The 12,600-nt window shown below is 40.5% G+C and overlaps 1 protein-coding gene across 1 annotated transcript; it reads left to right on the forward strand.

Moving 5' to 3' along the window:
- Positions 1–2,461: 2,461 nt before the first annotated feature.
- Positions 2,462–12,287, forward strand: LOC144538141 (stabilin-2-like). Its single transcript, XM_078282231.1, has 14 exons — positions 2,462–2,557; positions 3,878–4,002; positions 4,136–4,251; positions 5,756–5,841; positions 6,001–6,067; positions 6,206–6,301; positions 6,443–6,565; positions 7,394–7,590; positions 8,531–8,661; positions 8,759–8,892; positions 9,078–9,157; positions 9,736–9,885; positions 11,564–11,701; positions 12,144–12,287. Exons 1-14 carry the CDS (start codon positions 2,462–2,464, stop codon positions 12,237–12,239), a joined length of 1,635 nt encoding a protein of 544 aa, XP_078138357.1. The 3' UTR covers positions 12,240–12,287.
- Positions 12,288–12,600: the final 313 nt, after the last annotated feature.

Consider the following 12,600-nt stretch of genomic DNA (forward strand, 5'->3'; position numbering starts at 1 on the left):
TATTTATTAGTATTTTACCTTGCAGAAAGTGGCAAAGTCAGGTCACTCACTCAGTCAGTCAGTCACTCACTCATGGACGGTTTGCACAGAGCCTGCGCTTCATCAGATGGCCTCTAGAGGGCCCGCCATGGGTCTGCACAGGATGTGTGCTTGTTTTTAATGGCCAAAGAATATTGCAGAAAACCTTTTTCCCACGGCGCGCCATGCGGCCATGGGCAGCAACTGGCAAAGTCAGGTCAGTCACTCACTCACTCACTCACTCATGGACCGTTTGCACGGAGCCTGCGCTTCATCAGGTGGCCTCTGGAGGGCGCGCCGTGGGACTGCACAGGATCTGTGCTTGTTCTCTAACTGCAGTTTTCCCGTTTTTTTGTTCCTGTGGAAAGCTGGCAGTCTTGAAATGAGACTCGAAGCCTTGAAATGAGGGACAAACATATAACTGACCACTTAGAAATGCTTAAATATTATCTGTTTGTTAGCACTGATGTGTATGGAGTGAATGCAACATGTGACCTTCAATGCCAGGTTGCTCCAGACTGCAATAACTTGTCTACAACATATTAACACCAAAAGTGCCTCATCACAATATTTGATGGTCAAACTCAGGAAGACACAAAGCATGCTGCCCAGAGCCACCATGGTTATTGGAAGATCAGAGAAAGACAGGCTGATAATGATGACATGATGACATGATGATGTTCATTGGGATGAAGAGAATGTGAGTGTTTCCTGCTAAATTTCTGCTAAACTACAATGGAAGCAGGATATTCACAAGATCTCACCCCCAATCCAGGACTTCAAAAGCCCCAAATTGAAACGTCGATCTGCAAACTTGACCTTAAGCATCTAAACCACACAATGCACTGCTACCTCAGAGCTTCTTCTCAACAATTTAAATAGATATGAATATGAACAGTCATCCAAAAAAATCAGATATGAGCAGCAATTCAGAACTGAGCTTGAAGTGCTGCTGTGTGAACGTAGCCATACCATTACATAATGTCAGGATTTAGACTCAACAGTAACAGGTTATCACACATTACAATCCTGGCCTTTTCTCTCATCCATCAGTCCATCATCATTGGAATCAGTCCAAATCTGATGGCCATGGAGGATGACTTCACTTTGTTTTTTCCTGACCTACGGACCAACTGAAACATGGATTTGTTACAATATTCAGGTAATCACACATATCATAACATGATTGAGCATGTATTGGAACATTTCTAGCTTCATTATCCATAGTTGCACAACCAATAATGCTGTGGTAATAATAATAAAAAGGAGGGTAAACTATGACCTCCAGTTGGTGATTATCATAAGGCAAACAACCACCATTATATATTATATATCTTTTTTTTTTTTTCCTTAAAAGACTCTATACTCATGTAACATACAGCAGTCAGATATTAGCCTACTTACATGATACATGCATACTCTGAATTTAGATGTGTTAGAAATGTTTGGTATTGCCATTCAGCAGAAAATCGATTGTTCTCTGTGCAGCATTATCTGGGAAAAGCGCTGCGTGTGAAAGTCATGACAGAGCAGATTGTTTCAGGAAGAGTGTGTGAGAGGACAGGAGAGAGTGAATCTTATTTACAGTGCAGGATATCCTGCCATTCTCCTGCACCCCTCGCTCACCCACTGTTTGAACACAAGCAGGGCAATAGACCCCCCCCAACCCCCAACATTTGCTGATTTGCTGACAGGGGCTCTTGCTGTGTATGCGACAGAGAGCGAGAGAGGAGAGAGAGGAAGAGAGTTTACTTCAGTTTATAATATTTCAAATTAAAAACAACACACAGAAGTACTTTAAAATGATTAAAGTGATAATCGGTGACATTTTCACATAAATAAATGTCTGTTTTGTTACATTATTAATTAATGAAAGCTTTTCCATTTGCTGTTCTAAACACCTGGTGTCTGGTAGCTCTTTCCTGGGAAAAAAACGTTATTTTATGTTTCCAGCAGTATCAGTAGCGCCACCTACAGAAACTCAAACTTCATCAACAGAAAACAACAGGGAAATCCAAGGAAAAAGACGTCACAGTACTAGTTTGATTGTTTGATTGACAGGTGATCTCTGGGAAGTGCAGTGCAGAAACACCACAGCAATGAGCGCTGAGCACCAAAGATGGAGACAAAATTAAAAAAAAAAAAAACACCACAGAAATGAGTGCTTATCATGGCAGAGATGGCAACTAAATAAAAAAAAATGAAGGGGGGGAGGTGCCCCTTCAATGCAGTGGGCAATGCTGAGAGATAAGGGGAGGGGGATGAGAGGTGTCAGCAAGTGAAAAGGCAGATAGACGATGTGAGCCGTCCCAGTCCTGCGGTGAGTCTCACACAGGAAAAGACAGAAAGAGACGGAGTTGGAGGAAAGTGACTGAAAAAAAAAAAAGAAAATACAGGGAGAGGGGTTAGTGACCAGTAGTGAGGACAGACACGGACAGACGACATGGGGTCTTGTTGTCAAACTCTAGGTTTCATGCTGCTCACGCTGTTGCTGCTGGAGACAGACTTGCACAATATGGTGTCAGCTGCATCAGATCAGGTAAGGTCATTCATTCATTCACTAACAGTGAGGAGGCAAACACAGAGCTAAATTATTACAAAGTGATGCATAAGTGCATCTTACTCCGCTCTCACTCTCATCAAGGCACTAGCCAGTTTTCTACCCAATTAAGAAACTTGAAATACTAGTTTCTTAGCCTGAAAAAAAGGAAGCCAAGGCATTCTACTCTTGTGTGCAAAAGCCCAAAAAGTCTTTATATTAGAAGAAGAGTTTTTAACTGTGTTTTGGACAAGTTTACGTTACTCTATGCATTTTCTGTGTCACATTTATGTGCCTCTTCTCTGTGCATGTTGAAACCGGCCTGTAGCTGGCCTGGCTGGGTAGATCAGATCGGACAGATAGCAGCAGAAACTATTAGACAGACCCTTCCTGTTTACTTTCCTGCAGTCCAGCTTTAGTCAAAGTCAACAATAACAGTCTGGTCTTTGATGTTTATGCAGTGATCTCTATTCTATGGAAAGTTATGATCTCTGTGCATACATAGTGTACTATATGCTCAGTTTGGGTGGGAGCAGGGGGAACTTTGGTTCTGATAATGGCCCACAGTTTGGGTGAGAGACGGTATAGTGTAACACACTGACTGAGGCTTAGTTGGCTGAAGTGCAGACCATGTAGTTGCAACATTCTGGGTTCAAATCTTTGGATTAGTTTAATACTTATACTTATACCAATACTTATAGACTGAAACTGACAAAAAACAATATTTTGTGCCAATATCTTTAAATTTGACCATTTTCATGCCAAACATTTTACAAGCATTTAGCGTTTCCCTCAGAATTTGATTCTTGTCAGGATGGAAAAGCCTCTAAAACCCCATTTAGATCATCATCGGACACTTAAACTCTCCATTGAACCCCAGACTAATGAAATTCTTTTAGGGTTAGTGGCTCGTTAAGGCAGGGAGACCCTACCACACCTATTCAATGGTAGGAGAAGTCTGGGATACATTAGGCCTTTACATGAAGAATAAATTTACAAAAAACTAAATTGAACAATTAAATTAATAAATAAAATGTGCAAACAATAACATTTCATGTCACTGTAATTAGGGAGGACCTTACATCATATCAGCAGTGGATGACATGACATATCTGATATTTAATAAAAGGCCAATATCGGCAAACTGATATACCGGTCTAACCCTAATTTTGGGCCTTTGTTTCATGTCATCCCCTTCTCTTTCCCATCTTTCTAGTCACTCTCCACTGTCAACTATCAAAAAATGCTCAAAAGTAGCTTAAAAAATCATAAACAATATGCTGGTGTGGTGAAAGTAACCATTGTGTTTTTCGCTGACAGAACTATTGCTCCAATACAACGGTAGTCAGAACGAGGACGGCATGTCATTCCTGCAGCATCAGTCTGTTGATCCCCTGTCCCTCTGGTTTCAAGCAAAGCCCCGGGACTATTGGACAAGACTGCAAGTGAGTAGGAATAAGTGTGAGGGATGTCTGGGAATAGTATCGCATGTACTGCAATATGTGTATCTGAGTTAGACATGCATCACACATGTACTTTAGATTAGGACTGTCTGTGTCTCCATCTGTCTGTGTGCAGGTACTATATAAAGACTGTATCTTTGAAGCTAGCCATCAAAGGCTGCTCTTTTGAGTGCTATAAGGAGGTGGAGGAGAGAAGGTGCTGTCCAGGGTACTGGGGCCCAGACTGCATCGGTAAGTAGAACAAGACACACATGCGCTGAATGTACAAAATATTACATTTGCTCTTTTCATGAAGTCCACTGATGAAGATCCCTATTGATTTCCCTTTTTAAATCTATGCCAATCATAAAGGAGGAGATGGAGATGAAGAGAAGCAGATGAGTTAGAGAAGGATTTTTAAGCTTTGAGACAACTGAGATGTGGATTGTGCAAAAGGGGCTGCAACTCAATATCAGGAATATGTCCCTAATATGTTGTACATTCAGTGTACATTGATAGTTAATGGCTAATCTTGCCTGCCAAATCAGTCAAAACATTATACACTGAATATTGAGCCACTATTTGAAGGGATCCAATTATGTTTGCAAGTATCACTGTTGAGAAATCTGTCTCTTAAGAATTAATTCAAGCCCTGCTTCTCCTAAAAAAAAAATTAAAAAAAGTTAATGGAAGTCAAAGGCCACACAGCTCCTATGACTACACAATACTACAGGGGACACTGAGGGAATATTTTGGTAGGAAGTTTTCAGATGAGAATCTGGCTGCTGCTACCTCCCCGAGCAACTGGACAGGACAGCAGAGGGAAAGAACGAGGCAATGTCCTAGGGAGGAAGAAGGCACAGGTGGAAAAGTTTAGGATTCTCTTCCAGCCGGACAACAAGCTGTAAAGCAGAAGAGCCACAGATGAAAGAGTATGAAGAGTTGCTAAGTGTGTCAGGAGCGTCCTGTGTGCAAGGTGACTGACATTGCGAGCTGCCGTTCGCTCCAGTGGGTCCAGGATGCAGCCAGGCCCGGTGGGGGAACAGAGGACTGCCACACTTCCTTCCTCCCCTGGTAGGGCTCACCGTCAGCAGGGCCCCATCTTCCAGGAATGTGCTGACATCCAGAGTGTGGCTGGACGTTGGGGATGGAGTTGGGGAAGGGGGGGGGGGATTAGGTACAGGCTTCCTCTCTTTGGGTTCTGCAATAGCGAACGGTTTTATTTTAACCTTTATTCCATGCTTTTCCAGCAACGCTCTGCTTCACATTCATACAGTTCCACACATTCACACTGGTAGCTGCCCAGTTCTATTGGTGTCCACTGAGACGTTGGGGGTTCAGTGTCTTGCTCAAGGGCACCTCGACAGAAATTGATGGAATGTGTGAATGTCTGAGAGAGAGTGAGAGAGTGAAAACGAGAAAGAAAGATCCCATTTTGTTAGCGGAGTAAGGTGATGAATTGAGTGGCTGCATCTCAGGGTTATTCTGATAGGAGAGGGACAAGGGAAGAAGTGAGATAGGGACTGACGAGAATGATGATAGGAAAGGAAGGAAATGGGAGGTTGAAGGGGGGTCTGTGTCTGTTTTAACAAGAGCATGTCTGCTTACTCATGTCCTTGGAGAGAGGCTATCACAAACAAAGCTTTTGCAGCTCCGCAAATCATGAACCTAATTGCGTATTGTTGCGCTGTCAATGTGGTATCAAGAATGTATTTTTCTGTTTGTTGATTTTAATATACTTCTGGATGTGTTACAGAGTGTCCAGAGCATGCAAACTCGCCTTGTAGCAATAACGGAGTCTGCTCTGATGGAATGGGGGGTAACGGAACGTGCAGTTGTAAGGTAGCCTACTGTATGGTGTGATACACCTGCATATAAACACAAACTTTATGCTCTTAGCTCAAACAATTGCTTTTGCAACACAAACGTAGTGAATCTGAAGTGTTTTATCCTGTATGTGTGCTTGCATATTTGTGTGTGTGTGTTTGTGTATGGATTCAGGTGGGCTATGCGGGAACTGCATGTGAGGATTGTGCGCCAAACAGATACGGTCCAACTTGTAGCTCAGGTAACCTTACCTAAAACAATAGCAAAAAAATGAACCCTATGCGGATTACTCAAAAATCTTTAAGATTTATTGTTTGGTTTTCTAATACACTTAATTCTTTATTTCTTTCTGTTTCTCCATCCCATCATTTTGTACTAGTCTGCACATGTGTACATGGCTTGTGTAACATGGGTTTACAAGGTGATGGGAAATGCACCTGCTTCTCTGGGTACAAAGGCCCCAAATGTGACCTAGGTAAGGGGTTAATCGACATTGACTAATTTTGGCGCCACATTCAAGAACTAGTCTGTCTATTGCTGTGAGAATGAATACGCATGGATACAGGCTATAACACCAGATGTACCTTTCTAATGTAAGTCGTTGTCTCTTTCCCAGAACTGCCAGAGTGCGCTTCCCTTAGCTGCCAGCAGAACTCTCGCTGTATGGAGGAAGCCCTCACAGGGAAACTAGTCTGTAGCTGCATGCCTGGTTACCAGAGCTCAGGAACACAGTGCATATGTGAGTTTCATATGAAAAAACACGCATTTTCCTTCTCAGCTCATATAGGCTTATTTGCCATCTCTTTTGCCTTGAAAGAATACACCAAGTTTTGGGAGATTGGCCCATTGGTCAACTTTAGCCATTAAATGATGAGACAGCAAAGTCATCACTATGATGTCATCACTATGATGAGTGATTATAATATCCTTGTTGTAAGTAAAATCCTTTTGCTGCTTTTTTCATCATGGATGTTTTATTGAGCTTTGTCCTTGTTCAATTTTTATTTTTCTTCTTTAGGAAGCAGTTTGTAACTTTGTTTTGAAAAGTGCTATATATATAAAGTTTATTGTTATTATTATAAAATGACTTACATTTATGTAATAAAAAGTTGCTACTGGCTTTTGTTATATAGCCTGTATTCTAAATTTTAAAAATGAAACATCATGAACTCAATATAGCTGATGTAGCCATGGTTTATTTTTGGGTCTATTTCAGGTGAGCAACCACATATTCATCCACTGCATAGTGATATTTAGCTGTAGAGTAGCTAAAATTTTACAAATATCCTGCACAAAAGTGCCATACTTGGCCACATATCATTTATGATTACTTACCATTTAGCTTTAGTTCTCTTTAGTGTTTGAGACAATGCTAATGTCCTACTGTCAGTCAACATATTGTAAGCTTAAGTGTTAGTATGGAGCACCGGAGCCAATGTTCTACCAGGGACACATGGATGAGTTAACCAATGGGACTATATCTCCCATAAACTTGGTGTATTCCTTTTAGAAGATGTTAAAAGGAATTGCGATGTGTGCTATTTTCTTTTATCTTCCCTTTCCTTAGCCATAAACCCATGTCTACAGCAGGTCTGCCATACCCATGCTACCTGTGTCCACACTGGTCCCAACAAACACCTGTGTGCCTGTGCTGAGGGCTACAGCGGGGATGGCCATGTCTGTATGGCCATCGACCCATGCCAGACCAATCAAGGCGGCTGCTCTGTCCTCACCGCCCGCTGTGTGTATGATGGACCTGGGAGGGTGAGTGTGCACATGTGTGCATGTCTGATATGTGGGTATGGTTACAGTTAGTCAAGTCATCTAGTGAAAATATCTGTACTGTACATTTGAAGTCTTAAAGCTGCACTAGACAACTTTGCACATTGGCAACTCCCATGGATAACTGGCCAAACATATACAATGTGACATTAGGTCCAGATATTTCCAGTGCAGCTACAATGCAGTTTGATAGCAGAACATTTTGCAACTCTCTAATCATCAGCAAACGTCAGATTTTGGTGTCAGTCCCTCAGAATCAAACAGGGAGAGATTGTTTCTAGAGCCGCCATTTTGCACCAACGTTCAACAATCATACAGGGAGAAATCCATCATAGAAGAGGAAGAAAGACCAATTTCTCTACCAACAGTAGCCTCGATAGACCAGAATACAATGCAGCTATATTTATATGCCCATACGGCCACTTTTGATTGATTGCAACAACTTCACGCCCCATCTCTGGGGGCTGTCCAAAGGCCTTGTGGAAAACGCAGGAAATCACTAACTGAAGTAGAAGTAGATGAGGCAGGTTGAGGGAAAGTGGGTACACCAAAGAAATTGATGATATATAACAGTATAAGAGGATCCGAGGGGGGAGTTTTCGATTTGTCACTTCCTGTGGGAGGAGAAATGTACATACCAGACACCAGTGTTTCATTTGGGCAAATAGGGCAAATCCACGGGGTCTAAATGACGAGGCATATGGGTGCTGTTCTCTGTTACAGCCCCACATTGTCATTTAGGCTAAAGTGTGTATTTTTGTATAAAAAATCTTGACTAGTGCATCTATAAAATTTGGTTGTTTTTTTATTGCAGTTTTAAGTTTTAGTAAGATTGGCATCTTTCTCTTGTTAATGTGTTGTTTGGGAAAGGTGTGGGCAAAAGTTTGACCGCCATATCTGTGGTGGGTTTTTTGTCCTGTAGTCTCACTGCGAGTGTCTTCCTGGGTTTGACAATCTGGAGAGAGGGGTGAGCTGCAGCCTGAAGGATTCCTGTACACCTGACTCCTGCCACAGATACGCCAACTGTTCTACCGTGGGACCGGGAAGAGTCGAGTCAGTGGCTTTCTATTCAGCTGCAGAAAGTGTGATGTGTGATGTGTCATATTCAATAGATTGAAGGTGGTCATGCATGATTGTCCCTCTCCTTTAGGTGCGCCTGTCACCAGGGTTACCTTGGTAATGGGAAAGTTTGCTATGGCAACATCATGCAGCGTCTCAATGATCTGAATACAGAGCCCGGCGGCCAATGGACCGGTCAGCTCAGCAGTGCCATCACACTCTTCGGTACACCTCATTGGTTCACCAGCACTCCACTCTTTTGGTTGAAATCCATCATTCAGCACTCACAATATGAAATGCAGACAATGCTTTACTGATGTTTTCTATATGTGATCTTTCTGTCTCCATCTGTCTCATGCTCTCTCTTCTCATTTTCTCTGTATTTCCATATCTTTGTCTCTCTTTTTCAGGCTCCCTATCCTGGCCCTTGGCCAACTTAGGCCCTTTCACTATTTTTGTCCCAATCAACAAAGGCTTCCGGGGAACATCGGTGAGCTGTTACCTAGAGAATCACATATACACCCAACAGTAATTAGTTGAAAGCAGTCCTAACTACCTTGCCTAAGTTTGAGGTCGAGATTTTTCGAGTGGGTATTTGAACCGCCGAGCCTCCAGTCAAAAGCGTGCTTCACTAACCTCTAATTAGAGAAGAAGCAGTTCTCAAAGTGGGATGCGTGGATTTCCAGGAGTCCTTGAAGGGGTTCCTGGGGTTCTCCAGCAAAATGAGGCCTAGTTTAAATTCACCACAACTTAATTCACTAGAAATTATTCCAGTTAGAGAATGTATCAGAGTGACTATCGTAATCACAGTTTTCACTCTCACCACTGCTCTCTCCCCACGTACAGTGTAGACAGTTCTACAATTCAATAGTAAATCAACAACAAGAACAATCTTCCCATATGGGTTCCTGTGTCCAAATTTTATCGAATGAGGGTCCTTGGCCTAATATGTGTCTACTTAAATAAAAAGATAAATAAATGAAATCTAAAAAAACGTATTTAAAATGATTAATATGCTCTACTGTAAGTATGTGTGTGAGTTCTCTTTTTTTCTCCCTGATGCCTTAGTTGAAGGTTCTAACAGCTGACTCCTCCAAAAATAAATACTTGTGTAAGCTGCACATGGTTGCTGGGGAGATGCCCCTGGACACTCTGAAGAAAAGCGACGTCTACTACACTCTAACTGGCAAAGCTGGCGAGACCGACACCACAGACGGGGTGAGAGAAACAGGCCAGAAATCTGAATGATTGATAGTCTTATGTAACTTTAGCTGACCACATCAAATATTATACAGTGTAACCCTAAAGCAATGTTTCATTCTCTCTTTATCAATATCACTCTTTATCAAAGAGCGACCTCAGAAAACAAAACAATTATTTTTGAGGGTACATCTGTTTTATTTGGTAACATAGCGCTTTTGTTGCGTGAAAACCTTGTAACTCCAGTTTAGGTGATTTTCATATTTTCACATTCTCCAATCTGGGCTAATGAAACCCTTTCAAAACCCATTGGATAATGTCAAAAAAATGCAATGTCATGAAGCCGAAAACAATGCTGTTTTTGTTGACATTTTGGAGATATGAGGTTTTTCACCCAACAGCAGCAATCTGTTACAAGAAAGATATTCACTGATATCACTCTTGACTTCCAGGACAGCCATTGTTTATCTGCTCAAAAACTCCAATGAAGATGTACATGCTGAAAAGTATCTATTTTATGTCACAGTGAAACATTTTACATTTTAGACATTTTGCTGGCATATAGTTATATTATATTTATTTATTTTATTTATTTAGTTTTTGTGTAGTTTTAGTTCGTTTTCAGTGTGGCTTTGGTATCTTTTAATTTCGTTATTTCGTACAAATGATTCATTTTAGCTTAGTTTTTATTTTGGTTCAGTTCTAGTTTTAGTATTTTAGTTTTTTATTTTATTTTAAAATAGCCAAAAATTCTCCACCCAAAATTCATTATCTTTATTATCCTGCACATAAACAATACATTAAACTAAAACATTATGTTAAATCAGCAAATGCCTAGTCAGGTTAACAAGTGTTTATCAGTTGAATCCATTAATTGATAAGAAGAAGAAAGGGTTTCTGCAGGGTCAACTCAAATACAATGCATGCTGGGAAGTATGCTAATAAGCTAAGAATGTTTCTTAATAAACTTATGTTTATTAAATAATGTGGTCAGTTTAGTGAATGCTTGGTGTTCTTTCAACTCATAATTTTAAGTCACAAGACATGAACTCATGATTATAAGTTCTGAAGCTGATCGTTGACATTGATATTGACAAAGACATCTACATACACTGAGTTAATTATTAAAGATGAGTTGATTTCACTAAATTGCACTGTGAGTTTTTACAGTGTACCACGATAGTCCCTCTAATGCCCTCCCCCCTGTTGTACCTTTACTGCAGGGTGTTGTATTTATGCTGACGGCATGTGTGTTTGTGCGTGTGTGTGTGTGTGCGTGTGTGTGTGTGTGTGTGTGTGTGTGTGTGTGTGTGTGTGTGTGTGTACGTGTGTACAGGAAGTGAGAGTGGAAACACATGGTTGTGTGTGTCCTAAGATCAAGCCTATTTCCTTTCCTGGCTCTGTCTTCCTCTCTATCATCCCCCTGTACTTCGTTATGAGCCGTTTTAAATGTTTCTCTGAGGAAGTTCACTTGGAGGTTCTTTTCAACTGTCATTCTTCTGAAATCTTAGCTCCCAGACTCAAAAATACCAGGAATAGCCACTAGTCCGGTGATAACTTGTTCCAAAATTGCGAAAACCTTCAATTAATGGGAGCTTCACTTGTCTCAAGATTGCGTCTTGTGATTGCGTTGGATTTCATACACTTTCCCATCCATATAACCTCTAAAAAAGAGCAACTTCTACTTTATTTACAGGATACAAAAATCCGGATCCATGGCAGCAGGAAGAAGGGCGTGATCCTCCAATCTGATGTCATTGCATCCAATGGGATGATCCACATCATCAGTAAGCTGATGGACAGTGTCTCACCCACTGTGGAAAGTGACAAAGAGGTGCAGAAACTAACTTATTGCTCGTCATAGATATACAATCCTCATATTTTCTCTCACAGAAAAGAATGCCTGCTCCCTGCTCCTGTTAGTCAGAGTCAGAATCAGAATTAGAATCAGATTTATTTTCGCCAGGTACATTTTCACATACTAGGAATTTGACTTGGTGAAGTTGGTGCAGTGCAATATACAGACATTTAGACAGACAAACAAGCAGCAATCAAGCTTTACAAATAGAATTTAAATATCAAATACAAAGAAGAAGAAAGAAGAAATATATATATCACATTGTATATATATACAGTATATACAATGTGACTTTTATTTACAAAACTTTCATTTTTCTATCCATATTTTATCTCAATCATCCATTTGTTTGTCCTTCATTTATTAATTTCTAATCAATTTCTTGTTGTATTACAAAATGTCTTGCATTTTTTCACAGGAAAACCTGATGAAGATTGTTTCAGACTATGGCAAATTTGACAAATTCAAGTCTTTATTAGAGGTATGTATATTGAAGTACATTTATTTTTGGTGACAGTTTATGTGATTCATTATATGGTCATATAATAGTATAATGTAATTTGTGATGGAGCAGTGAAACAGTGTGTCAGTATACTGAGCAAACATTTTCAGATAAAATTCCTTCAGTAACTGCCATTTTTAAGACAACAAAAAAATGTATGTTTTTCAGTTAAAATGACAATTCCCACACTTTTTTTTGGAACTTTTCACTCAATAAATTGACACACTTTGAGACTGCCATGTCACATAAATGACATACACACTAGGAAAGCTGACATAAGAGTATTCATGTCAGTATTCATGAATGTCCCAAGAAGCTGTTCTGAAGCTGCTCTTCAGGCATTAAAGATGTGTTTTAAACTGGTGTTCATATA

Source organism: Centroberyx gerrardi, chromosome 24 (genome assembly GCF_048128805.1).
Source record: "Centroberyx gerrardi isolate f3 chromosome 24, fCenGer3.hap1.cur.20231027, whole genome shotgun sequence".
In the NCBI taxonomy this organism is placed as follows: Eukaryota; Metazoa; Chordata; class Actinopteri; order Beryciformes; family Berycidae; genus Centroberyx; species Centroberyx gerrardi.

Coding starts and splice junctions, on each gene's coding strand:
- LOC144538141 (XM_078282231.1), top strand. CDS start 2,462: ATGGGGTCTTGTTGTCAAACTCTAGGTTTCATGCTGCTCACGCTGTTG. Junction 5,842..6,000: donor ACGGAACGTGCAGTTGTAAG/GTAGCCTACTGT, acceptor GTATGGATTCAG/GTGGGCTATGCGGGAACTGC. Junction 9,158..9,735: donor AAGGCTTCCGGGGAACATCG/GTGAGCTGTTAC, acceptor CTGATGCCTTAG/TTGAAGGTTCTAACAGCTGA.